Source organism: Rhinoraja longicauda, chromosome 5, assembly GCF_053455715.1.
Source record: "Rhinoraja longicauda isolate Sanriku21f chromosome 5, sRhiLon1.1, whole genome shotgun sequence".
NCBI lineage: Eukaryota > Metazoa > Chordata > Chondrichthyes > Rajiformes > Arhynchobatidae > Rhinoraja > Rhinoraja longicauda.
In genome coordinates this window covers 5,815,030-5,842,310 of record NC_135957.1, presented here as the reverse complement: position 1 = coordinate 5,842,310, position 27,281 = coordinate 5,815,030, and the positions used below count along the sequence as shown (strand labels likewise).

At 51.7% G+C, this 27,281-nt stretch overlaps 1 protein-coding gene across 3 annotated transcripts in view; it reads left to right on the top strand.

The window, feature by feature from the left end:
- LOC144593364 (xanthine dehydrogenase/oxidase-like) overlaps nucleotides 1–27,281 on the top strand; it is an 81,433-nt gene that overhangs the window by 30,186 nt on the left and 23,966 nt on the right. For all 3 annotated transcript variants that reach the window (XM_078398823.1, XM_078398822.1, XM_078398821.1), the window contains exons 13-27: nucleotides 140–233; nucleotides 318–427; nucleotides 2,818–3,002; nucleotides 5,238–5,409; nucleotides 7,991–8,080; nucleotides 8,796–8,965; nucleotides 10,459–10,585; nucleotides 11,472–11,591; nucleotides 12,935–13,031; nucleotides 14,622–14,746; nucleotides 20,831–20,964; nucleotides 23,226–23,313; nucleotides 23,524–23,610; nucleotides 24,544–24,735; nucleotides 26,667–26,812. In XM_078398823.1, the coding sequence (XP_078254949.1) occupies nucleotides 140–233; nucleotides 318–427; nucleotides 2,818–3,002; nucleotides 5,238–5,409; nucleotides 7,991–8,080; nucleotides 8,796–8,965; nucleotides 10,459–10,585; nucleotides 11,472–11,591; nucleotides 12,935–13,031; nucleotides 14,622–14,746; nucleotides 20,831–20,964; nucleotides 23,226–23,313; nucleotides 23,524–23,610; nucleotides 24,544–24,735; nucleotides 26,667–26,812 (1,937 nt within the window). The remainder of the gene's footprint in view (nucleotides 1–139; nucleotides 234–317; nucleotides 428–2,817; nucleotides 3,003–5,237; nucleotides 5,410–7,990; nucleotides 8,081–8,795; nucleotides 8,966–10,458; nucleotides 10,586–11,471; nucleotides 11,592–12,934; nucleotides 13,032–14,621; nucleotides 14,747–20,830; nucleotides 20,965–23,225; nucleotides 23,314–23,523; nucleotides 23,611–24,543; nucleotides 24,736–26,666; nucleotides 26,813–27,281) is intronic.

The following is a 27,281-nucleotide window of genomic DNA, read 5'->3' as shown; positions in this document are numbered from 1 at the left end:
TGTTTCCGCACTGTATCTCTAAACTAAACTAAACATCATGGCAAATCATCTCTGGGCTTTATCCAGCTCACTGACATCCATCCTGTAGCCCTGAGCACGCGGCAGTAACAAAGCTCTTCCTCTGCGTGAACCTTTCTAGGCCGTTGGAGGGAACATCATGACAGCCAGCCCAATCTCAGACCTCAACCCTCTGTTTGTGGCCTCAGGATGTCTCCTCACCCTGGCCTCCTCAGGTAGGTTGTATCCAGGCTGCTTCCAGAGGCTCCAGTGCTGATTCTCCTCCCCCTTGGGTAACCCTCTCTGACTGCTGTTCACAGGGACGACCAGGGTGCTGAAGATGGACGGAGCTTTCTTTACCGGCTACAGGAAGACAGCGGTGTCACCACAGGAGGTGCTGCTGTCTGTGGAGATCCCCTTCACCAGGAAGGTGAGGAGTGGCCTCTCTCAGCCCATGGTAACGTGTACAACCTCACTGAGACCCTGGCAGAGAGATACAGGCCATTCAACTGCACACATCAGTGCCCTGGAGTAGGGGCGGCACTGCGGCACAGTGGGTAGTTTAGCTTGGCTTAGCTTATCTTAGTTCATGTTAGTTTAGTTTATCTTAGCTTAGCTTGGCTTGGCTTGGCTTAGTTTAGTTTATCTTAGCTTACCTTAGCTTACCTTAGCTTGGCTTAGTTTATCTTACCTTAGCTTAGCTTAGCTTAGCTTAGTTTATCTTAGCTTAGCTTGGCTTGGCTTGGCTTAGCTTAGTTTATCTTAGTTTAGCTTAGTTTAGCTTATCTTATGTTAACTTAGCTTACCTTAGCTTCGTTATGTTTATTGTCACGTGTGCTGAGGTCCAGTGAAGATGCTTTTTGTTGCGTGCTAACCAGTCAGCAGAAAGGCTCTACATGATTACAATCCACAGTGTGCATCGCCTATAAGATGGACACAAAATGCTGGAGTAACTCAGCGGGACAGGCAGCATCTCTGGATAGATGGCATGGGTGAAGTTTCGGGTCGGGACCCTTCTTCAGACTGGACATCTGCTGTTGGAGTAGAGGTGTAAATGAGTGGTACGATTGTAATGCTTGATTGCAGATCTGCTTCTGGGACCAGCATGCACAGCGTCGCCTGGTTTGGGCGCCATCTTGAAAGTGGGCTGGTTCAATCCTGACCTCAGATGCTGTCTGTGTGGAGTTTGCACGTTCTCCCTGTGACCGCGCGGGTTTCCTCCGGGTGCTCCGGTTCCCTCCCATATCCCAAAGCCAAAGAAATCTGAGGAAGGGTCCTGATCCAAAACGTCCACCTGTCCATGTCCTCCAGAGATGCTGCCTGACCCGCTGAGTTCCTCCAGCACTTTGTATATTTTTTTGTACACCAGCACCTGCTGTTCCTTGTGTCTCCCCAATACTTGCACGTTAGCCTCTGTAAACGCTCCCTGGTCTGTCGTCAAGGGGGTGAATCTGGTGGAGGTTGAGAGTAAAAGGGGAAGAGTGGGGATGGGTGCTGGATGTGGGCAGGGATTGAATGGGCCGAGTGGCCTGTGTCCATGCGGACTGACTGTGGTGTGAACATTCCTGACAACAATGACTCCCCCCCCCTTCCTCCCCAGCCATCCACAACCCATTCCCACACACACATCCCTGGTCCCAACTCCCCACAGGCCTGCTCGATCTGGGGACTGCCCTGGGACTGGGGGGTCAGTTGGCTGTGTTTAGATTACACTGAACTCATTCCTTGTCCACTGTGCAGCAAATCTGCAGATGATACCCGGTCAAGACCAGAGCTAATCTCTATTAGGTTTCGGTCTTAAGAAGGCTCCTGACCCTAAACGTCACCTATCCATGTTCTCCAGAGATGCTGCCTGACCCGCTGAGTTCCTCCAGCACTTTGTGTCTATCTTTGGTCTAAATCAGCATTTGCAGTTCCTTGTTATATTAGGTTTAGTTTTCTTCAGACAGATTGTAATAGGAGGGAGAAAGCTGGAAAAGAGGTGGTCTTTTACAATCAGTCTGAAGAAGGGTCCCGACCTGAAACGTCACCTATCCACGTTCTCCAAAGATGCCGCCTGACCCACAGTTACCCCAGTACTGTGTGTCTTTTTGTGGGTGCCAGAATCTGCAGTCTCTTGTGTCTAAATATCCCTCTCTCTCTCTCTCCCCCTCTCTCTCTCCCTCTCTCTCCCCCTCTCCCCCTTCCTCTCTCTCTCTCCCTCTCACTCTCTGCCTCTCTCTCTCCCTCCCCTCTCTCTCCTGCCTCCCCTCCCGCTCTCCTGTCCTCCATCCACCTCTTGCTCTCCCTCTCCCTCTCTCTCCCCCTCTCTCTCTCTCTCCCCCTCTCCCCCTCCCTCTCTCTCCGTCTCCCTCCCCTTTCCCTCTCCCTTTATCTCCCTGCCTTCCCATCCTGCTCACCTGCTCTTCCTCTACCTCTCTATCCCCCTCTCTCTCCACCTCTCACTCTCACTCCCCCCCTCTCTCCCCCCACTCTCTCCCCACCCTTCTCTCCCCTCCTCCCTCTCTCTCTCCCTCTCTCTCCCCCTCTCTCTCCCCTCCCTCTCTCCCCCTCCCTCCCTCTGCTCTTCCCCCTCCCTCTCTCCCCTCTCTCTCCACCCTTCTTTCCCCTCCCTCCCTCCCCCTCCCTCCCTCTGCTCTCCCCCTCCCTCTCTCCCCTCCCTCTCTCCCCTCCCTCTCTCCCCCCTCTCTCTCCCCCCTCTCTCTCCCCCCTCCCTCCCTCTGCTCTCCCCCTCCCTCTCTCCCCCCTCTCTCTCCCCCTCCCTCCCTCTGCTCTCCCCTCTCCCTCTCCCTCCCTCCCCCCGCCCCCTCTCTCGTTCAGGGTGAGTACTGCTCATCGTACAAACAGGCCCTGCGTAGGGAAGATGACATTGCCATTGTGAACAGTGGGATGCGGGTTGCCTTCAGGGAGGGCAGCTGTGTGGTGGAGGAGATGGTGCTGAGCTACGGAGGGATGGGGCCCTGTACCGTGTCAACAGAGAGGACATGTCGGCAGCTTCTTGGCAGGTACGTCTCAGCCGGAGCCCGGCACTCCGACTAACCAACGAACGCCGCACAAAACAGCCCAGGAGATGTCTTCTGAGCTGTGGAAACACAAGAACAGAAGACGTGACATAGAATGAGCGGGCGGGAGGTGTTTGTAGGTCACAAGGTCATAAGTGATAGGAGCAGAATCAGGCCATTCGGCCCATCAAGTCTGCTCCGCCATTCAGTCATGGCTGATATATCTCTCCCTCCTAACCCCATTCTCCTGCCTTCTCCCCATAACCCCTGACACCCGCACTAATCAAAGTCGACTGAACAAACTAATCAAAGTAGACGTCACTAACATTGGAGAGGTCAATGTTCACACGGCTGGTTGTGAGTTAACCAGGTGAAGTGTGAGGTGTTGCTCCCACAGTTTGTGGAACAGGGTGGGAAGGGGTGGAGATGGGGCGGCGTGATTAGTGGTGGGATCTCAATGGAGGTGGAAGTGTGGGAGGGCGATGTGTTGGATGTGGAGGCTGGAGGGTGCAAGGTGAGGGCCAGGGGAACTCTGTGTGTTGTGTTGGATGTGTGGGTGGTGGGTGCAAGGTGAGGGTCAGGGGAACTCTGTGTGTTGTGTTGGATGTGTGGGTGGTGGGTGCAAGGTGAGGGTCAGGGGAACTCTGTGTGTTGTGTTGGATGTGAGGGTGGTGGGTGCAAGGTGAGGGCCAGGGGAACTCTGTGTGTTGTGTTGGATGTGTGGGTGGTGGGTGCAAGGTGAGGGTCAGGGGAACTCTGTGTGTTGTGTTGGATGTGAGGGTGGTGGGTGCAAGGTGAGGGTCAGGGGAACTCTGTGTGTTGTGTTGGATGTGAGGGTGGTGGGTGCAAGGTGAGGGCCAGGGGAACTCTGTGTGTTGTGTTGGATGTGTGGGTGGTGAGGACCAGGGGAACTCTGTGCGATGTGTTGGATGTGGAGGCTGGTGGGTGCAAGGTGAGGGCCAGGGGAACTCTGTGTGTTGTGTTGGATGTGTGGGTGGTGAGGACCAGGGGAACTCTGTGCGATGTGTTGGGTGTGGAGGCTGGTGGGTGCAAGGTGAGGGTCAGGGGAACTCTGTGTGTTGTGTTGGATGTGTGGGTGGTGGGTGCAAGGTGAGGGTCAGGGGAACTCTGTGTTGTGTTGGATGTGTGGGTGGTGGGTGCAAGGTGAGGGCCAGGGGAACTCTGTCCTTGTTGATTCCGGGGTGAGGGGGAGCCAGAGCAGAGCAACGGGACACACAAGAGACCAGTTGAGTTGAGTTGTCACACGTACTGTGGTACAGTGAAAGATTGTGTTGCGTGCTAACCAGTCAACGGAAAGACAGTACATGATTACAATCGAGCCGCACACTGTGTACAGATACACGATAAAGGGAATCACGTGAATAACGTTTGGAGGCTAATTGGCTTGGTGTAATTGTAAATTGTCCCTAGTGTGTGTAGGATAGTGTTAGTGTGCGGGGATCGCTGGTCAGCATGGACTCGGTGGGCCGAAGGGCCTGTTTCTGCGCTGTATCTTTAAACTAAACTAAACTAAACAGTTTCAGCTTAGTTTATTGTCACGTGGAACAGTGAAAAGCTTTTGTTGCAAACTAACCAGTCAGTGGAAAGACAATACATGATTACAATCGACCGGTTTACAGTGTGGAGATAGATGGCAAGGGAATAACGTTTAGTGCAAGGTAAAGCCAGTAAAGTCCAATCAAAGATAGTCTGTGGGTCTGCAATGAGGTGGATCGTAGTTCAGCACTGCTCTCTGGTTGTGGTCGGGTGGTTCAGTGGTCAAGGGTGGTCAATTCTTATCGAAACGTATAAGATTATTAAGGGGTTGGACACGTTAGAGGCAGGAAACATGTTCCCAATGTTGGGGGAGTCCAGAACAAGGGGCCACAGTTTAAGAATAAGAGGTAGGCCATTTAGAACTGAGATGAGGAAAAACTTTTTCAGTCAGAGAGTTGTGAATCTGTGGAATTCTCTGCCTCAGAAGGCAGTGGAGGCCAATTCTCTGAATGCATTCAAGAGAGAGCTGGATAGAGCTCTTAAGGATAGCGGAGTCAGGGGGTATGGGGAGAAGGCAGGAATGGGGTACTGATTGAGAATGATCAGCCGTGATCACATTGAATGGCGGTGCTGGCTTGAAGGGCCAAATGGCCTCCTCCTGCACCTATTGTCTATTGTCTATTGTCTATTGAGATCCATCAATGACGGCCATTCTCTCACCTTCTCCTCGTTCCCGTTTAGACGGTGGAACGCTGAGCTTCTCCGTGACGGCTGCTCGCTCCTTGTGTCTGAGCTCACACTCTCTCCCTCTGCTCCCGGTGGGATGGTGCAGTTCCGACAGACCCTCAGCATCAGCTTCTTCTTCAAGTTCTACCTCAGCGTCCTCCAGAAACTGGGACAAGACTTCCAGGACGTACGTAACCGCGGCGCTTCCGACCGCGACACGCGGCCCGTCTCAACGGTCACGGTCCCCCCTCCTGGGGGGTCACAGGCCGTACGTGGCATCTCCATCACAGTGAAACTTGAATCTGCTCACTGGTGATGGTCGACCATTGAGCTGTGAAGATGCTCCTAGTGTTCAGCATCTTACGGGCGGCACAGTGGTGCAGCGGGTAGAGATGCTGCCTCACAGCGCCAGAGACCCCGGTTCGATCCTAACCTCGGGTGCTGTCTGTGTGGAGTTTGCACGTTGTCCCTGTGACCACGTGGGTTTCCTCCGGGTGCTCTGGTTTCCCCCTCACATCCCAAAGACGTGCGGGTTTGTAGGTTAATTGGCCCCAGTGTGTAGGGAGTGGATGGGAAATTGGGATAACAGAACTAGTGTGAACAGGTGACCAATGGTCAGTGTGGACTCGGTGGGCCGAAGGGCCTGTTTTCCATGCAGTTTCTCTAAACTAAACTAAACAATTGGAGAGGGGCAGAACTGTCTCTTCTGAGAGTAACACTTATTTTCCCAACAGTCTTTATAAAAAATAAACACAAAATGCTGGAGTAACTCAGCGGGACAGGCAGCATCTTTGTAGAGAAGGAACGGGTGATTTTTGGGTCGAGGCCTCTCTTCATCCTGAAGAAGGGTTTTGACTGAAACTTCTCTCCAGAGATGCTGCCTGTCCCGTTGAGTTACTCCAGCATTTTGTGTCTATCTTCGGTGTAAACCAGCATCTGCAGTTCCTTCCCACACACTTTATAAAACATGTCCATGAACGTCAATGAACCCATTGGGCTTCACCAGATCAGCCCAGGGTGGGTTCTCCAACAGGCAGTGAGTGGAGGGTAGTAGAGGTTGGTTGATGTGAATGAGCACGGCCCCAGTCACTTACAGCAGGACAGTCTTTGTTCTGAACCGTTTACACAAGGGGTCAGTGCTCGATGTGAAACACTAAATGTTGGCAACAGTCAGACCTTATTGTTTCTCCTTCACTCACTGTTTACTGACGGGTTCATCAATGTGGATCTATTTGCTGTGATGGTCAGCAGATTGTTCAGTTTAGTTTAGAGGTACAGCGCGGAAACTGGCCCTTCGGCCCACCGAGTCCAGTCCGACCTGCGATCCCCGTACACTAACACTACACTACACACACTAGGGACAGTTTACAATTTTACCGAAGCCAATGAACCCACGAACCTGCACGTTTCTGGAATGTGGGAGGAAACCGGAGCACCCGGAGAAAACCCACGCAGGTCACGGGGAGAACGTGCAAACTCCGTACAAACAGCACCCGTGGTCAGGATGGGACCCAGGTCTCTGGCGCTGTGAGGCAGCAACTCTACCTCTGAGCCACCGTGCCGGACTTACTCTTGGGAAGGGACAACATAATGTTTCTGAGTTGATACCAGAGGGGTCACTGCCCTAGTGACAGGTCAGGTGTGTTAGACTCACATCAGATGTAAACATGTACAGAGGTGATGTGGAGAGCAACTCAGGAAAGCAAAAGAGGTGGAGGCTGAGCAGTGAAAGCCAGTGAGCTCACACTTGTACAGAAAGTGGGGGAACCCAGGAGAATTGTTCTGCCCACCCTCCACCTCCTCTGACGCTGAAAACAAACCTGTTCTCTCTCTCCCGTCTCTCCCTTCCCAGTCCACTTGTACAGATATGAGAGTGTTCCTGGCAATTGTCCTAGTATTCAGTTCCGCTCATGTTTATTGAAGGTAAACCCATGGGGCCATATTATCATATCTCCTGATACCACAGAAGGCCATTCGGCCTCTCAGGTCTCTGCTGACTCTCAGAACATTCCCATTCCCTTCCCTGTTTCCCTGCAGCCTCCCCTGGTCGATGTGTCCATTCATTTCCCCCCCCCCCCCCCCCCTCCCTGTCTCTCTCCAGCCCCACCTCCACAAGGATCATTCACAGCAACCTAATGACCTGCCAGCCTTGATGGTGTCGGAGGAACCCGGAGAACCCGGAGGAAATCCACACAATCATCGGGAGAAGGGTGAATCTCCACACGGACAGCACCAGAGGTCAGGATGGAACCCGGGTCTCTGGAGCGGTGAGGCAGCTGCACTACCAGCCGCCAGTGTCCGCTCTTAACAAGGGGCGTCACGGTGGCGCAGCGGTAGAGTTGCTGCCTTACAGCACTTGCAGAGCCTGAGACCCAGGTTCGATCCCGACTACGGGCGCTGTCTGTACGGAGTTTGTACGTTCTCCCCGTGACCTGCGTGGGGTTTTCTCCGAGATCTTTGTTTTCCTCCCACACTCCAAAGACGTACAGGTTTGCAGGTTAATTGGCTTGGTTTAAACGTACAAATTGTCCCTAGTGAGTGTAGGGTAGTGTTAATGCATGGGGATCGTTGGTCGGTCTGGACTCGATGGGCCGAAGGGCCTGCTCCCGCGCTGTATCTCTAAACGAACCTAAAGTCAGAGCATCTGAAAGGCCTTGCACTCTGAGCACTGTGTACTGCCCTGCTGGAGTGTGTAACGTTTGTACATTATATTCATTGACTGAGATTCTCATCCCCACACTAATCTCTCTCTCTCTCTCTCTCCCGAGGCTTTTCAAGTGGATCCCGTCTCTCCGGAATCCATCAGTGCCACTGAGTTATTCCACAAGGACCCCCCCTCGTCTGTGCAACTGTTCCAGGTGAGTGGAGCCCATGGTTAAATGGTCAACCTTCCCAGAAGCCCAGCTTGCATCCCTGAGGTTGTCCCACCTTCCTGAACTCTGGCCCGGTCTGGCCACTCTCTGCCTGAAGGACAACCTTCATCGCTGGTCAACCAGCTGATGCTGGGCACCAAGACCTGGGCAAGGTAGACAATGGACTGGAGAGTAGACGGAGGAGGTGTCATGAGTGGATGCCAGGAGGATGAGGAGCCGATAGAGTTGGTGAAGATGGAATCCCACTCCTTGGAGCGGAGAAGGTCAAAGTGAATAAGAATAGAGATGTTGAGTGAGTTGGGGCTTGATAGGTTGGCCGGGATAGATGGAAACAGCCTCCAGATTTGGGGAAAAGAGCAAAAGGGGAAATGGGGCGATCTAACCTCAGGTGGAGGAAAGTTGAGATGCCAGAAGCTCAGAGAATGGATGCTGGAAGCAAACAGCATGGACATTTTCAAAAGGGTCTTGGACTTGAATTCAAAAGGGATTTTCATGGGCATTGGGAAATAGCTGGGGTTGGACCAAGTCGGTCCTCTCAAAGGTCTAGCGTTGGCTGTTGGACCAAATGGTCTCCTTCTGAGCTGTCATGTTGTGTGGATCCACTGGCCGGTGGGAGAGATGGCCAACGGTCTGTTGGCATCAACTTCCCTGCATCCTGCCCGTCCCATCTCCCAGCTGGGCTCTCCATGTCATTCCACAGGGAGCGCCTCCTGACCAACTCTCCTCGGACATGGTTGGCCAGCCTGTACCGCATCTGTCCAGCTTCAAGCAGGCCACGGGGGAGGCCATTTACTGTGATGACCTGCCGTGGCTGGAGGGGGAGCTGTACCTGGCTCTGGTGACCAGCACGGAAGCTCACGCCCAGATCAGGTAACTCCTGCCTCTGCTCCTGTGCCAGTACACGCAGGGGATAGACAACATGCCACCGAGCATGCGTGTTACACGTACATCACACGCTTCAATCAGCACGGGACTTGACAACGGTGGTTACGTGGCAGGTTCAGTCATTCAGAACATTACCCAGCGGCATTAAACATCAGGACCAGGGAGCAGAGATTGGTCATTTGGACCCTGTTGCCTTCTGCAGCATTCACAGCTGATCTACCATCACCAATCCTGGCATTGGGTCCCACAAATCTCCCCTTCCCCGTTCCTGATATGAGACGTCTTTTCCCATCCCGAATGGCCCTTGTTCCAAGATGGTGAGTGTAGGAACACGGAACTGCAGATGCTGGGTAATGGACAAAAGGACACAAAGTGCTGGAGTAACTCAGCGGGTCAGGCAGCACCTCTGGAGAACATGGATAGTCTGAAGAAGGGTCCCAACCAGAAACGTCACCTATCCATGTTCTCCAGAGATGCTGCCTGACCCGCTGAGTTACTTCAGCACTCTGTGAAACGTCACCTATCCATGTTCTCCAGAGATGCTGCCTGACCCGCTGGGTTACTCCAGCACTCTGTGTCGTTGTTCCAAGATGGTGAGCCATGCTTCTACATACCTCTGCCAGGGGACATCATCTCTGACCAGCCTGTACATTTCATTGAGACACTTCTCAGTCTCCTAAACTCCAGACCGTAGAGCCTCAATCTCTTCAATCTCACCTCAAATGTCAAACCCCCCTCTGCCTCGCATCGCAGGCATGTCTGATGAACCTTTCCCACTTTCCCTCTGTCACACACGTACCCTTCCTTGTGACAGAGCAGATTTAGTCTCATCAAAGCTGCACAAGATACAAGTCTCTTTTAACAACTTGAAGTTACAATATGGCATCAGAAACGTGGTGACTCTTTAGACTTTAGACTTTAGAGATACAGCCCCCCTACCCCCCCCCCCCCCCCCCCACCGGAGCACTATCCTACCCTTGAGGGACAATTTACAATTTGTAGAAACCAATTAACCTGCAAGCCTGCACGTCTTTGGAGTGTGGGAGGAAACCGGAGCACCCGGAGAAAACCCACGCGGTCAAAGGGAGAACGTGCAAACTCCGTCCAGACAGCACCCGTAGTCAGAATCAAACCCGGGTCTCGTGAGGCAACAACTCTACCGCTGCACCACCGTGCCGCCCTGTTTGTGTAATCTACTACAGTCGTGGAACTCCTGTACGCGATTGTGATTGTGATTATGTGCAGGATGATGCTATTGAGCTGTATGCAGAATAAAGAACTTCGCTGTGTCTAATACATGAGGCAATATTGGAGCATTGAACCAGAATTGAAGGAAGACAGCTCCATTCCTTCCTCAAAACCTTTGTGCACAAAAGGCCAGCGTTTGCCTGACTGTTGCTGGTGCTCCAGACCATTAACATGCAGTTACTTCAGCACTTTGTGCCTCTTGTTCTCACCTCCACCTCTCCACTCTGCAGTTCCATTGACAGCAGCCAGGCTCTGCAGATTGCTGGAGTCACCTGTTTCCTCACGGCCAAGGACATCCCAGGAAGCAACGTGACGGGGCACATCGCCATGGACGAGACGGTGTTTGCCGATGGTGTGGTGAGTGAGTGAGTGAGTGAGTGAGTGAGTGAGTGAGTGAGTGAGCGAGTGAGTGAGTGAGTGAGCGAGTGCTCGCCCACAGCAGTGACAAGATCCGCTCCTGTAGCACGGTGCTCTCCCTTAAATATCGCATCCTGGGTGCTGACTGATGCACTGACGGCCTCCCACCTCTGTCTCACTATCCCACACACTATCCCGCCCCCCCCCCCCCCACTATATCCCCCATACTCTCCCTCCCCACTATCCCCCCCTACCATCTCCCCCCACCATCTCCCCCCCACCATCTCCCCACCATCTCCCCCCCACCATCTCCCCCCACCACCCCCCCCCCCCCCCCCCACCATCTCCCCCCCCACCATCTCTGGCCATGGGCGCCGTCTGCCGCAACAGCTCGTGTGCTCGTGCGTGCATGCGTGTAACCACGTGTATATGTCCGTGTCCATATGTTTGTATGGATTTGTGAGTGTGTGTGTCCGTGTGTGTGGATCTGTGAGTGTGAGTCTGTGTGTGTGGATATGTGAGTGTGTGTCCATGTGTGTGTATCTGTGTGTGTGTCCATGTGTGTGTGTCCGTGTGTGTGTCCGTGTGTGTGTCCATGTGTGTGTGTGGATATGTGAGTGTGTGTCCGTGTGAGTGTCCATGTGTGTGGATCTGTGAGTGTGTGTCCGTGTGTGTGTGTGGATATGTGAGTGTGTGTCCGTGTGTGTGTCCCCGTGTGTGTGGCCGTGTGTGTGGATCTGTGAGTGTGTGTGTCCGTGTGTGTGACCGTGTGTGTGTCCCCGTGTGTGTGTCCGTGTGTGTGGACCTGTGAGTGTGTGTCCGTGTGTATGCGTGTGCGTGTCCGTGTCCGTGTGCACTCTGTAACGGGGGTGTTGTTTCTGTGCAGGTGACGTGTGTGGGCCACATCATTGGGGCAGTCGTTGCCGATACAGAAGATCATGCCCAGAGAGCAGCAAAGGCTGTCAGGGTCACGTACACAAAGCTGGAGCCCATCATCACCATCCAGGTACCTGCGCCACCTTGTCATGTGCGTGTGTGTGTGCGTGTCATGTGTGTGCGTGTCATGTGTGTGTCATGTGTGTGTGTGCGTGTGTGTCTTATGCCACCTACAGGATGGTGGCGTTTGCTTCTCAAACCAATATTTAGCATCAGATACAGAGATGGGCAAGGACTTTGATCAGGTTCCATGTGGTGGGCTGCTCTGGAAGGTCAGGTGGGTCTGGGATCAGGGAGACCTAGACTGGAGACAGAATTAACTTTATGGAAGGAAGCAGAGGGTGGTGGAGGGGTGTTTTTCAGACTGGAGGCCTGTGATTGCTGTGAGTCTCCAGGATCGGTCGGTGCTGAGCCCATTGCTGTTGGTCATCTGTGTCGACAATGTTGGATGTGAATGCACAAGGCATGGTTAGTAAGATGTGGAAGGCAGGCAAGTGGGTGGTATCATTCCCATACTGCCTGTAGTGTGTTTCAATAGGTAGATCTGGGAACATTTCCATTATCAATACCTCTCATCAGCAGCTGATTTCTACAGAAAGCATCCAGACCTGATGTATCACATCTTGGGTTGGCAACTACGATACCCGCGATAAGAAATCGCACAGAGTTGTGAATTCATTCTGGTCCCCACAAATCATCCTTCCTACCATTGACTCCACCTACACTTCACGCTGCCTCAGGAAAGCAGCCGACACCATCACCGACCACTCACTGAGGGTTCATTATTCCCTCTCCCGTTGGGCAGAAGATGCAGCTTGAAAGCACGTTCCACCAGATTCAAGGGCAGCTTCTTCCCTGCTGTTATCAGACTCTTGAATGGACCTGCCTCTCGTGTGAATTCCCAGATCTTCCATTCTACCTCATTGGGTCCCCTGCACTTTTATTCAATCTGCACTTTCTCTGTAGCTGTAACACTATATTGTACTGAACACTTATTTTCTCTTTTGCACTACCTGGTGTATTTGTGTGTGTGGTATGATTTGCCAGAATAACTTGCTGAAGAAAGTTTCTCACTGTTACTTGGTACATTGAGTCATTTGGAATCATACTGTGTGGAAACAGGCCCATCGGCCCATCTTGCCTACACCGACCAACATGTCCCATCTACACTGGTCCCACCTGCCTGTGCTTGTGCCATATCTAAACCTGTCCTATCCAGGTACCTGTCTAAATGTTTCTGAAACGTTGCAACAATGTACATGTGCCAATTATAAACCAACAGTAATGCATTGTCCACGTGCCGAGCTCGTGCTACAAACCCCGTATCCCCAGAGTGGGCTGGTTCAGTGAAATGTCTCACTTCATAACCCCTGTGTTGTCGCAACCACTGAGCAGAGATTTCTTCACAAACAGGAGGCCATCAGCCACAGTTCGTACCACATTGCGCCCCTCAAGCTTGAGAGTGGAGACATCGAAGGCGGATTTGAACAAGCCGACGACATCATTGAGGGTCTGTTGTTGGCTCGAGTTTTAAATGGGGACTGAATTCACGAGAAAACTATTCGCCAAGTCCGTAGAGTGCTGGGACTGAGAGCATGAACTCTGGGGTGTTATTGCAGGTTACACAGGGTTTAAATGCAGAAACATACAGTGGGTGGAAATATTGTTGAGTGGTTCATGTAGTGTAAACAACGAATAATGGTACTGGGGGTGGTTACAGACTGGGGTGTAATCCAGGGGTTCAGGGGGGTTACAGTATATATAGAATGATGGATACTGGGGGTGGTTACAGACTGGGGTGTAATCCAGGGGTTCAGGGGGGGTTATATGGATACTGGGGGTGGTTACAGACTGGGGTGTAATCTAGGGGTTCAGGAGGGTTACAGTATCTATAGAGTGACGGATACTGGGGGTGGTTACAGACTGGGGAGTAATCCAGGGGTTCAGGGGGGGTTATATGGATACTGGGGGTGGTTACAGACTGGGGTGTAATCTAGGGGTTCAGGAGGGTTACAGTATCTATAGAGTGATGGATACTGGGGGTGGTTACAGACGGGTGTAATCCAGGGGTTCAGGGGTTTTATACATGTATTCTGGGGGTGGTTACAGACTGGGGTGTAATCCAGGGGTTCAGGAGGGTTATATATGGATACTGGGGGTGGTTACAGACTGGGGTGTAATCCAGGGGTTCAGGGGGGTTATACATGTATTCTGGGGGTGGTTACAGACTGGGGTGTAATCCAGGAGTTATATGTGGATACTGGGGATGGTTACAGACTGGGGTGTAATGGAGTGGTTCTGCATGTTTCCACCTGTACCTGAGTCTTTCCTCGTGTGTTTATTATCACCCAAGCCCCTCGAGTCAGCACCCAGCCAGCGTGTGCTGTACAGCCGTGATCTACACTGTGGTTTCAGTGCTCCCATTGCCTGCATTGTGCACTAGGCAGCTGCACTGACAGAGTTACCCTCTCCCCCCCCTGTCAGAGACAGCCCCCGACAGATGCAGCATCAAACTCATGTTCACAGTGTTCCATAAGGTCATCAGTGATAGGAGCAGAACTAGGCCATTCAGCCCATCAAGTCTGCTCTGCCACTCAGTCATGGCTGATCCATCTCCCCCTCCTAACCCCATTCTCCTGCCTTCTCTCCATAACCCCTGACACCCGTACTAATCAAGAATCTGTCTATCTCTGCCTTAAATATATCCACAGCCTTCTGTGGCAATGAATTCCACAGGTTCACCACCCTCTGACTAAAGCAATTCCTCTTCATCTCCTTCCCAAAGGAACACCCTTTAATTCTGAGGCTGTGACCTCTGGTCCTAGACTCTTCCACTGGTGGAAACATCCTCTCCACATCCACTCTATCCAGGCCTGTCACTATTCGCTACGTTTCAATGAGGTCCCCCCACCCACCCTTATCCTTCTAAACTCCAGTGAGTGCAGGCCCAGTGCCGACAAATGCTCATCGTACAGTCTGTTAACCCACTCATCCCTGGGATCATTCCCATCAACCTCCTGTGGACCCTCCCCAGGGCCAGCTCGTCCTTCCTCAGATACAGGGCCCGGAACTGCTGACGATGTTTCCAAATGTTCCGTAGGGGAAATACACGTGGGAGGCCAGGAGCACTTCTACCTGGAGACCAATTGCACGGTGGCAGTGCCCAGAGGTGAAGACGGCGAGATGGAGATCTTCTCATCGACTCAGGCCCCATCACAGACACAGGTAGGTCTTCCTCACCAGTGAGCAGGAAAAATGTTCCCCTATGTTGGGGGAGTCCAGACCCAGGGACCACAGTCTAAGAATAAAGGGGAGGCCATTTTTAAAACTGTGGTCTTCTTCATCTTTCGTATGTCAACTACAACAATCAAAAGTGGCAATTGGAGCTTCAGAGTATCGTAGTTGATGCTTTGCTGCAAATTTTGCCAGTTCCGCAGAACTAGCCAGAGTGGATGAAGAGAGCTGGATAGAGCTCTTAAGGATAGCGGAGTCAGGGGGTATGGGGAGAAGGCAGGAACGGGGTACTGATTGAGAATGATCAACCATGATCACATTGAATGGCGGTGCTGGCTCGAAGGGCCGAATGGCCTCCTCCTGCACCTATTGTCTATTGTCTATTGTCTATAAGAGGATGTGAAGCAGCTCCCACCAACAAAAACTGAGGTGAGAAGAAACGTTTCCACCCAGAGAGTTGTGAATTTGTGGAATTCTCTGCCACAGAAGGTAGTGGAGGCCAATTCACTGGATGAATTTAAAAGAGAGTTAGTTAGAGCTCTGGGGCTAGCGGAATCAAGGGATTTGGGGAGAAGACAGGCACGGGTGACTGATTGTGGATGATCAGCTGCGATCACAATGAAGGGCCAAATGGCCTCCTCCTGCACCTAGTTTCCATGTTTCCATGAGTCCACTGTCGTAAGTCTCCGATGGCAACAATGAACATTTCAGCCATCTGAATTCAGCTCCAGGTCGCTGATTGAGAATGATCATCCATGATCACATTGAATGGAGGTGCTGGCTCGAAGGGCCGAATGGCCTCCTCCTGCACCTATTGTCTATTGTCTAAACTCTGTACAGGCAGTTCAGTTCAGTTTACTTTATTGTCACGTGTACTGAGGTACAGTGAGAAGCTTTTGTTGAGTGTTAACCATTCAGCGGAAAGACAATATATGATTACAATCGAGCCATTTACAGTGTACAGATGGATGATAAGGGAACGACCACCCATGGTCAGGATCGAACTTGGGTCTCCGGCATTGTGAGGCAGCAACTCTACTGCAGCGCCACCGTGCCACTCTTCTTATGAGTCAGTGGGCAGATCTGCTGCCTCACAGCTCCAGGGACCATGGTTCAGTCCTGACCTCCATAGAGTCATAGAGAATGGAAACAGGCCCTTCGGCCCACCTTGTCCATGCCGACCATGTTGGCATACAGGGCTAGCTCCATTTGCTTGCATTTGGCTCGGAGCCCTCTAAACCCTTCCTATTCCAAATACACCGATCAGCCAAAACATTATGACCACTGACAGGCGAAGTGAATAACATTGATTATCTCGTTACAATGGCACCTGTTAAGGGGTGGGATATATTAGGCAGCAAGTCAACAGTCAGTTCTTGAAGTTGATGTGTTGGATGCAGGAGAAATGGGCAGGAGTAAAGACCTGAGCGACTTTGACAAGGGCCAGATTGTTATGGCCAGACGACTGGGTCAGAGCATCTGTGAAACGGCAAGGCTTGTGGGGTGCTCCCGGTCAGCAGTGGTGAGTACCTACCGACAGTGGTCCGAGGAGGGACAAACCACAAACCGGCGACAGACAGGGTGTTGGGCGCCCAAGGCTCATCGATGCGCGAGGGCAACGAAGGCTATCCCGTCTGGTCCGAACCGACAGAAGGTCGACTGTGGCACAAGTCACAGAAAATGTTAATGGTGGTGACGGGAGGAATGTGTCACAATACACAGTGCATCGCACCCTGCTGCGTTTGGGGCTGCACACGGAGGACCAACAGCATATTAGGCAGCTGGTCACAATGTCTTGGCTCGTCAGGTCATAATGTTTTGGCTGATCGGTGTATCTGCCCAAAGGTCGTTTAAAAAGTCGTAATTGTATTCGCTTCTTCAGCTTCCTGTGGCAGTTTTTTTCCACCGACTACCCTCTGAGTGAAAAAAAGTCTCTCCCACCTCACCTTAAGTCTATGTCCTCTAGATTTAGAATCCTCTAACCTGGGGAAAAGACTGTGATCGTCCACTTTACCCGTGCCCCTCATGATCTTGTACACCTCAATAAGGTCATCCCTCAGCCTCTTACGCTCCAAAGTAAAAAGTCCCAGCCTATCCAACCTCTCCCTACAATTCAAGCCCGCAAGCCCAGGTAATCTCTTCTGCACCCTGGGGAATCTCTTCTGCACCCTTTCCAACTTACTGACATCCTTCCCACATCTCCCCGTGACCTGTGTGGGATTTCTCTGGGATCTCCGGTTTCCTCCCACACTCCAAAGTCGTACAGACCTGTCGGTTAATTGGCTTGGTATATTGTAAATTGTCCCTCGTGTGACCACGTGGGTTTTCTCCGGGTGCTCCGGTTTCCTCCCAAATCCCGAAAACGTGCGGGTTTGGAGGTTAATTGGCTTTGGTAAAAATTATAAATTGCCCCTAGTGTGTGTAGGATTGTGTTAGTGTGCGGGGATCGCTGGACGGTGTGGACTTGGTGGGCCGAAGGGCCTGTTTCCGCTCTGCATCTCGAAACTAAACTAAACTAAGCTAAACAGAGGGATCTAGTTGTGGACACAAGCGTGCAGGTGCAGCAGGCAGTGAAGAAAGCGAATGGTATGTTAGCATTCATAGCAAGAGAATTTGAGTATAGGAGCAGGGAGGTTCTGCTGCAGTTGTACAGGGCATTGGTGAGACCGCACCTGGAGTATTGCGTACAGTTTTGGTCTCCTAATCTGAGGAAAGACATTCTAGCCTTAGAGGGAGTACAGAGAAGGTTAACCAGATTGATCCCTGAGATGGCAGGACTTTCATATGGAGAAAGACTGGATAGACTCGGCTTATACTCGCTGGAATTTAGAAGTCTGAGGGGGGATCTTATGGAAACATATAAAATTCTTAAGGGGTTGGAGAGGCTAGATGCGGGAAGATTGTTCCCGATGTTGGGGAAGTCCAGAACCAGGGGTCACAGCTTAAGGATAAGGGGGGAGTCTTTTAGGACCGAGATGAGAAAGTTTTTTTTCACACAGAGAGTGGTGAGTCTGTGGAATTCTGTGCCACAGAAGGTAGTTGAGGCCAGTTCATTGGCTATATTTAAGAGGGAGTTAGATGTGGCCCTTGTGGCTAAAGGGATCAGGGGGTATGGAGAGAAGGCAGGTACGGGATACTGAGCTGGATGATCAGCCATGATCATATTGAATGGCGATGCAGGCTCGAAGGGCCGAATGGCCTACTCCTGCACCTATTTTCTATGTTTCTATGTTTCTATAGACGGCCGACTTGGGGCTTCTCACTATCCCGCGGTCTAGGCTTAAGCTCAGGGGTGACCGCGCTCTTGTGGTTGCAGCTCCTAGACTGTGGAACAGCATCCCTCTCCCCATCAGAACTGCCCCCTCCATCGACTCCTTTAAGTCCAGGCTCAAAACCTATTTCTACTCCCTAGCGTTTGAGGCTCATTGAGGAGGCGCTGTGAACTGTTTGCGTGCTACTGTATGTTTTTTGTTTTTTTTCCATTGGAACCTAATCAGATGTACAGCACTTTGGTCAACGTGGGTTGTTTTTAAATGTGCTATACAAATAAAATTGACTTGACTTGACTTGACATGTGTGCAGGTTTGTTGGAAGTGGCAGCAATGTTTGTGAAAACACAGATTCAGGACTGAAGGCTTTGTTTGTGAAAACCAAGGAAGTCCTGAGGAATCTTTGCAAAAGATTGGAACATTGGTGTCCAATTCTGGGAGACTCTTTTGGAAGGGTATTGAGGCTTTCTAGCACATAGTGGCCCTTCAGCCCACAACGTCCATGCTAACCATTGCACCCCTCTATTCACTTGCATTGCATCCATAGGCTTCTGTGTCTTGTTAACTCAAGTCCTAGTCCAGATGCTTTGCAAATGTCTGCCATAATTCCCTTAAACTACCCTCCAAATTCAACCATCTACACTGGGGAGGGGAACACCGACTTCCGACTGCCCGTTCACACCAGTTCTGTGTTATCATATCATATGTTGAAAGACTGGAGCTTGTATACACTGGAATTTAGAAGGATGAGAGGAGATCTTATCGAAACGTATAAGATTATTAAGGGGTTGGACACGTTAGAGGCAGGAAACATGTTCCCAATGTTGGGGGAGTCCAGAACCAGGGGCCACAGATTAAGAATAATGGGTAGGCCATTTAGAACGGAGATGAGGAAAAACTTTTTCAGTCAGAGAGTTGTGAATCTGTGGAATTCTCTGCCTCAGAAGGCAGTGGAGGCCAATTCTCTGAATGCATTCAAAAGAGAGCTAGATAGAGCTCTTAAGGATAGCGGAGTCAGGGGGTATGGGGAGAAGGCAGGAACGGGGTACTGATTGAGAATGATCAGCCATGATCACATTGAATGGTGGTGCTGGCTCGAAGGGCCGAATGGCCTCCTCCTGCACCTATTGTCTATTGTCTATTGTCTATCCCACTCTCTCATCCACTCCCCGCACACCAGGGGAAATTCACAGAGGGTCAATTAACCTACAAACCCGCACACCTTTGGGAATGTGGGAGGAAACCGGAGCACCTGGTCACGGAGAGAACGTGCAAACTCCACACAGACAGAGGGCACCCGAGGTCAGGATCGGACCCTGGTCTCTGCCAGGTGCTGTGAGGCAGTAGTTCTACCCGCTGCGCCGCTGTGCCGTCGACTGCAATGGGAGGACATGCGGTCGGGTTAGACTACCCAGGGTGGGATGGAGCATGTTGTTAAGTTCTAGTTGCCCCCCCCCACCTCCCCTTCCCCTGTCCCTTCCACCGGTAACCCTCCCTCTGGCTTTACATTTCACTCCTCCTCTTCTCTCCTTATCTGACACCCTCTTGGCCCGTCTTTGTCTCCCTTTCCCTCCCCTCGTTTCATCATTGACCTTTGTCCACCCTTCTGCCATTCAACCCCCCTCCGCCCGCCCCCCTCACCTGTATCCACCTATCACTTGTAGTAGGAAGGACCTGCAGATGCTGGTTTAAACCGAAGGTAGACACAAAATGCTGGAGTATCTCAGCGGGACAGGCAGCATCTCCGGAGAGAAGCAATGGGCAACGATTCGGGTCGAGACCCTTCTTCAGACTGAGAGGCAGGGGGGAGGGAGACACGGAGATATGGAAAGGTAAGGTGTGAAATCGAGACATCAAATGGGATGCTGATATTGGAAAATGTAGAATTGATCAGTTATCTCGGGGAAGGTGAAAACAAGGCACACTGTCAGAGTGAGGCCCAGTGCAAATTGGAGGAACAGCACCTCATATTTTGCTCGGACAGCTTACACCCCAGCGGTATGAACATTGACTTCTCTAACTTCAAGTAACCCTTGATTTCCCTCTCTCTCCATCCCTCCCTCTCTCTCCATCCCCCCCTCTCTCTCCATCCCTCCCTCTCCATCCCTCTCTCTCCATCCCTCCCTCTCTCTCCATCCCTCCCCCTCTCTCCCTCCCTCTCTCTCCCTCCCTCTCTCTCCATCCCTCCCTCTCTCTCCATCCCTCCCTCTCTCTCCATCCCTCCCTCTCTCTCCATCCCTCCCCTCTCTCCCTCCCTCTCTCTCCCTCCCTCTCTCTCCATCCCTCCCCCTCTCCCTCCCTCTCTCTCCATCCCTCCCTCTCTCTCCATCCCTCCCATTCCTAGTTCTCCTGCGAGTCTGACTGTCCTCCTAATTGCACTGTAACTCTGTATGTTTCATTGTCACCTTCCCCTGACTAACAACGATCTATTCTACATTTTCCTTGTCCTTCACCTCCTTTGATCTCTCGTTTTCACACCTCGCCCTTCCATATCTCTGTGTCTCCCTCTCCCCTGACACTCAATCTGAAGAAGGGTCTCGACCCGAAACGTCGCCTACCCATGTACCCCAGAGATGCCTCCAGACTCGCTGAGTTACTCCAGCACTTTGTGTTCAATGCGGGATTCCATTGCCTGCAGTTCCTTATGTGTGTGTGTGTGTGTGTGTGTGTGTGGGTGTGTGTGTGTGGGGTGTGTGCGTGTGCGTGTGTGTGCGTGTGCGTGTGTGTGTGTGCGTGCGTGTGTGCGTGTGCGTGTGTGTGTGTGTGTGTGTCTGTGTGTGTTGACCTATCGCTGTGTTTCCCCCAGATTCTTGTTGCCAAGGCGCTCGGGGTCCCTGCCAACAGGATCGTGTGTCGGGTGAAGCGTCTCGGAGGGGGCTTTGGCGGGAAGGAGTCACGCAGCATGATGCTGACGACGGCGGTGGCCATCGCTGCCTACAAGTAGGTGTCGGCATGGAAACGGTAGAAGGTCGCAGCGTCGTGCAGCAGGGAAACAGGCCCTTCGGCCCATGGAGTGTAATGCTGGCTGAAAGCTCCCAATGACCCCCAACCACACATTCCTGTACACACCACCATAGTCCACCACGCTTGAGGGCAATTTTACAGAGGGCCGATTGATCTACACACCCGCATGTCTCTGGGATATGGGGGGAAACCGGAGCACCTGGAGGAAACCCACTCGGTCACAGGGGGAACGTGCAATAGACAATAGACAATAGGTGCAGGAGGAGGCCATTCGGCCCTTCGAGCCAGCACCACCATTCAATGTGATCATGGCTGATCATTCTCAATCAGTACCCCGTTCCTGCCTTCTCCCCATACCCCCTGACTCCGCTATCCTTAAGAGCTCTATCTAGCTCTCTTTTGAATGCATTCAGAGAATTGGCCTCCACTGCCTTCTGAGGCAGAGAATTCCACAGATTCACAACTCTCTGACTGAAAAAGTTTTTCCTCATCTCCGTTCTAAATGGCCTACCCATTATTCTTAATCTGTGGCCCCTGGTTCTGGACTCCCCCAACATTGGGAACATGTTTCCTGCCTCTAACGTGTCCAACCCCTTAATAATCTTATACGTTTCGATAAGATCCCCTCTCATCCTTCTAAATTCCAGTGTATACAAGCCTAGTCGCTCCAGTCTTTCAACATACGACAGTCCCCGCCTTTCCGGGAATTAACCTAGTGAACCTACGCTGCACGCCCTCAATAGCAAGAATATCCTTCCTCAAATTTGGAGACCAAAACTGCACACAGTACTCCAGGTGCGGTCTCACTAGGGCCCTGTGCAAACTGCACACAGTACTCCAGGTGCGGTCTCACTAGGGCCCTGTGCAAACTGCACACACAGGCAGCTCCCGAGGTCGGGGTGGAACCCGGGTCTTGGGCACAGAGATGCAGTGGCACTACTGCCTCTGCATGCAAGATCAGAGTCTGAAGGACTTCAGCATAACTGGAAGTAATGACCAAAAAGTGCCGAATAAGGGCAGCTGGAAGAACTCACGGGGAGGGCAAAAGGACAAAGGGACACATTGAGGCGGTGGGAGAGATAAATGCTAGCAGGGGCCATTGGGCCGAATGGTCTGTCATAGTGGGGAAAGGGAATTGAAAGAATTAGGCGACCACCAAGTCTGCTCTTCCCAAACCAGCTCAGCTCCTCAGAATGTGCAGTAACATGTTCCCAATGTTGGGGGAGTCCAGAACCAGGGGCCACAGTTTAAGAATAAGGGGTAGGCCATTTAGAACTGAGATGAGGAAAAACTTTTTCAGTCCGAGAGTTGTGAATCTGTGGAATTCTCTGCCTCAGAAGGCAGTGGAGGCCAATTCTCTGAATGCATTCAAGAGAGAGCTAGATAGAGCTCTTAAGGATAGCGGAGTCAGGGGGTATGGGGAGAAGGCAGGAACGGGGTACTGATTGAGAATGATCAGCCATGATCACATTGAATGGCGGTGCTGGCTTGAAGGGCTGAATGGCCTCCTCCTGCACCTATTGTCTATTGTCTAGTAAGGAACTGCACAGATGCTGCTTCACACCAACGATAGACACAAGATGCTGGAGTAACTCAGCGGGACAGGCAGCATCTCTGGAGAGAAGGAATGGGTGAGGTTTTGGGTCGAGAACCTTCTTCAAACTCCTTCAGTCTGTAGAAGGGTCTCGACCTGATACGTCACCTACTCTTTATCTCCAGAGATGCTGCCAGTTATTCCAGTATTTAGTGTCTATCTTCTCATCAGCTCCTCAACAACTGGTTCCAGGCGGCGTGAGCATCGCAGTGAGAATCGGGAAGGTCTCGTGGATAGAGTGGATGTGGAGAGGATGTTTCCACTGGCGGGAGAGTCAAGGACCAGAGGGCACAGCCTCAGAATAAAAGGACGCACCTTTAGAAAGGAGATGGGGAGGAGCTTCTTTGGCCAGAGGGCAGTGAATCTGTGCGATTCGTTGCCACGTTGGTTTGCGGAGGCCAATTCATTGAGTGTTTTTAAAGTGGGGATTGACAAGTTCATGATTAGTGCGGGTGTCAAGGGATACGGGGAGAAGGCAGGAGAAAGGGGCTGAGAGGGAAAGATAGATGAGCCGCGATTGAATGGCGGAGCAGACTCGATGGGCCAAGTGGCCTCACTCTGGTCTGATGACGTATGTACATGAACCTCAATGCTTCCCTCTCTTCCTGCTCCGTCCCATCTCCTCGCCCTCCCTCTCCCACAGGACCAAGCGCCCCGTAAGATGCGCACTCAGTCGTGATGTGGACATGCTGGTGACCGGGGGAAGGAATCCTTTCCTGGGGCGCTACAAGGTGAGGTCTCAGCAGCGATGGCCACTTGTAGGGGAATCACTTTCAGCTTTAGGCTTAGTATTGTCACGTGTACCGAGCGAGGTACAGTGAAAAGCTTTGTTTTGTGTGCTCATAGATTCACAAGTCTTTGATTGTGTCGGCTGCTTTCCCGAGGCAGCGTGGTGGAGATGGAGTTGTTCATTGACTCTCTCCCTGCGTTCTCACACACAGGTGGGCTACCAGAAGAGTGGGAAAATCGTGGCTGTGGACCTGACACTTTACTGCAACGCTGGAAATAACCTGGATCTGTCCTCTGCTGTACGTGAGACCACAAATCACCACCTTGCAACGGAGAAGTGCTCTGTGTTGTGATCGGGACCAGAGCCCTGTCCACAAAGAACAAAAACAAACGCAAAAGAATGGAGGAAAGGCCCAGCAAGTCAGGCAGCATCTGTGGTGAAAGAAACTGGGCTCGTGGTTCAACATGATGACCTTTCATCAGATCTAGAGAAAGTTAGTGAACAGGGAGAGAGAGAGAGAGAGATAAAGAAAAAGAGAGAGAGAGAGAGAAAAAAAGAGAGAGAGAGGGAGAAAAAGAGAGAGAGAGAGAGAAAAAGAGAGAGAGAGAGAGAGAGAGAGAGAGAGAGAGAGAGAGAGAGAGAGAGAGAGAGAGAGAGAGAGAGAGAGAGAGAGAGAGAGAGAAAAAAGAGAAAAAAAAAGAGAGGAAAAAAAAGAGAGAAAAAAAAAGAGAGAAAAAAAAAAATATATATATATCTAGGGACAATTCACAATTTTACAGGGGCCAGTTAACCTACAAACCTTTGGAGTCTTTGGGATGTGGAAGGAAACCGGAGCAGCTGGAGAAAACCCACGCGGTCACGGGGAGAAGGTACCAACTCTGTACAGACAGCGCCCGTAGTCAGGATTGAACCTGGGGCTCTGGCACTGTGATGCAGCAACTCTACCGCTGCGTCACCCTGCCAGCCTGGTTCCTTCTGCTCCAATGTCACATGCTAGGATTTTCTTGACAACGGGGTTACTGAAAGGACTGGGAAATAATGCTTCCACTGCTCTCTCTCTATCTCTCTCTCTATCTCTCTCTCTCCCTCCCTCTCCCTCCCTCTCCCTCCCTCTCCCTCCCTCTCTCTCCCCCTCCCTCCCTCACTCCCCCTCTCTCCCCCTCTCTCCCCTTCTCTCCCTCTCTCCCCCCCTCTCCCTCCTCTCTCTCTCTCTGTCCATCCATGGCACCAGATTATGGAGCGGGCCCTGTTCCACATGGGCAATGCCTACAACATCCCCAATATCCGTGGAGTTGGCCACGTCTGCAAGACCAACCTGCCTTCCAACACGGCCTTCCGGGGATTCGGGGCCCCTCAAGGAATGCTGATCGCTGAGACCTGGATGGACGCCGTTATCCAGAAGAGCGGACTGCCCGCAAACCAAGTACGGAGAGTACGAGAGGTCGGGGGGAGGTGGAGGTGGAGGGGGGGATGGGTGGGTGGAGGGGGCTGGATGGAGAAGGAGGTGGGGGCAGACGCTGAAATCTTGAGCAAGACTCAGTGTCCTTGTACACCAGTCACTGAAAGTAAGCGTGCAGGTACACTAGGCAGTGAAGAAATCTAATGGCATGTTGGCCTTCATAACGAGAGGATTTGAGTACAGGAGCAAAGAAGTCCTTCTGCAGTTGTATAGGGCCCTGGTGAGACCACATCTGGAGTATTGTGTGCAGTTTTGATCTCCTAATTTGAGGAAAGACATCCTTGCTATTGAGGCAGTGCAGCGTAGGTTCACGAGGTTAATCCCTGGGATGGAGGGACTGTCATATGAGGAAAGATTGGAAAGACTGGGCTTGTTTTCACTGGAGTTTAGAAGGATGAGAGGGGATCTTATAGAGACGTATAAAATTATAAAAGGACTAGACAAGCTAGATGCAGGAAAAATGTTTCCAATGTTGGGGGAGTCCAGAACCAGGGGCCACACAGTCTTAGAATAAAGGGGAGGCCATTTAAAACTGGGGTGAGAAGAAACTTTTTCACCCAGAGAGTTGTGAATTTGTGGAATTCTCTGCCACAGAGGGCAGTGGAGGCCAATTCACTGGATGAATTTAAAAGAGAGTTGGATAGAGCTCTAGGGGCTAGTGGAATCAAGGGATATGGGGAGAAGGCAGGCACGGGTTACTGATTGTGGATGATCAGCCATGATCACAATGAATGGCGGTGCTGGCTCGTAGGGCCAAATGGCCTCCTCCAGCACCTATTTTCCATGTTTCTGTGCTGGAGGAACTCTATGGTCAGGCAGCATCTCTGGAGGACATGGATGCATTACCGGTCCGGGCAGGGATCTCTCTTCAGACTCAAGGGGCAGTTCGACGTTCTGGGATGGGCAGAAAGCAGGGCCTTTCCTGAGATCCCACCCTCCAAAAACAGCTCCAGTCCATTCATAACATGACACAAAAGAACTGCAGATGATGTTTTATACCAAAGATAGACACAGAGTGCTGCAGTAACTCAGCGGGTCGGGCAGCATCTCCGGAGTAAATGGATAGGTGATGCTTCGGGTCGAGTCTGACGATGGGTCCCGACCCGAAACGTCACCTCCAGAGCATTCTCCAGAGATGCTGCCTGACCCGCTGAGTTACTCCAGCACTCTGTGAAACGTCACCCATCCATGTTCTCCAGAGATGCTGCCTGACCCGCTGAGTTACTCCAGCACTTTGTGTCTAACTCCAGTGCATTTGTGGCTCTTCTTGTGGTTTGGGAAAATATGTCCTGGACTCTGACACTGCACAGAAGCCCAGGCCATCTTGCAGTTTGCTTGGCTTTGAAGTGGATGTCGATGGGCTGCAGGGATCCAAACCCCCTCCCAGGACCCAACACCCCCAGTGTTTGACGGCACTGGGCCTGTACACGCTGGAGTTTAGACGAATGAGGCGGGACCTCATTGAAACGTACAGAATAGTGAAAGGCTTGGATAGAGTAGATGTGGAGAGGATGTTTCCACTAGTGGGGGAGTCTAGGACTAGAGATCATAGCCTCAGAATTAAAGGATGTTATTTTTGGAAGATGAGGAGGAATTTCTTTAGCCAGAGGGTGGTGAATCTGTGGAATTCTTCGCCACAGAAGGCTGTGGAGGCCAAGTCAGTGGGTATTTCTTAGGCAGAAATAGATAGATGATTGATCAGTGCGGGTGTCAGGGGTTATGGGGAGAAGGCAGGAGAATGGGGAGAGATACAGTAGATCAGCCATGATTGAATGGCGGAGTGGACTTGATGGGCCGAATGGCCTAAGTCTTCTCCCATCACTAATGATCTTATGATCTTCACCTCCCGACCGTCACTTTATCCAAAATTATCCTCCTCCCTTTCCATACCTGAGGTGCGGAGGTTGAACCTGTACAAAGAGGGAGACATCACCCACTTCAGCCAAAAGTTGGAAGACGTCAACATTGAGAGGTGTTGGGAAGAATGTGTGGAGAGCTCGTCCTACCACAGCAGGAGGAGCGCGGTGGATGAATTTAACAGGTCGGGTGAATCTTTTGCTGCGTGTCACTCTTTTTGCATTCTAAGGGCGGCACGGTGGCGCAGCGGTAGAGTTGCTGCCTCACGGCACCAGAGATCCGGGTTTCGATCCTGACCACGGGCGCTGTCTGTACGGAGTTTGTACGTTCTCCCCGTGACCCGCGTGGGTTTTCTCCGAGATCTCCGGTTTCCTCCCACACTCTAAAGATGTGCAGGTTTGTAGGTTAATTGGCTTCGGTAAAATTGTAAACTTGTCCCTAGCGTGTGTAGGATAGTGTTAATGTGCAGGGATCGCTGGACGGCACGGACTCGGTGGCCCCAAGAGCCTGTTTCCGTGCTGTATCTCTAAACTAAACTAAACTAAAACCAGGTTCAATTCTGACTACAGGTGCTGTCTGTACGGAATTTGTACGTTCTCCCTGTGACCGCGTGGGTTTCCTCCGGGTGCTCCGGTTTCCTCCGGGTGCTCCGG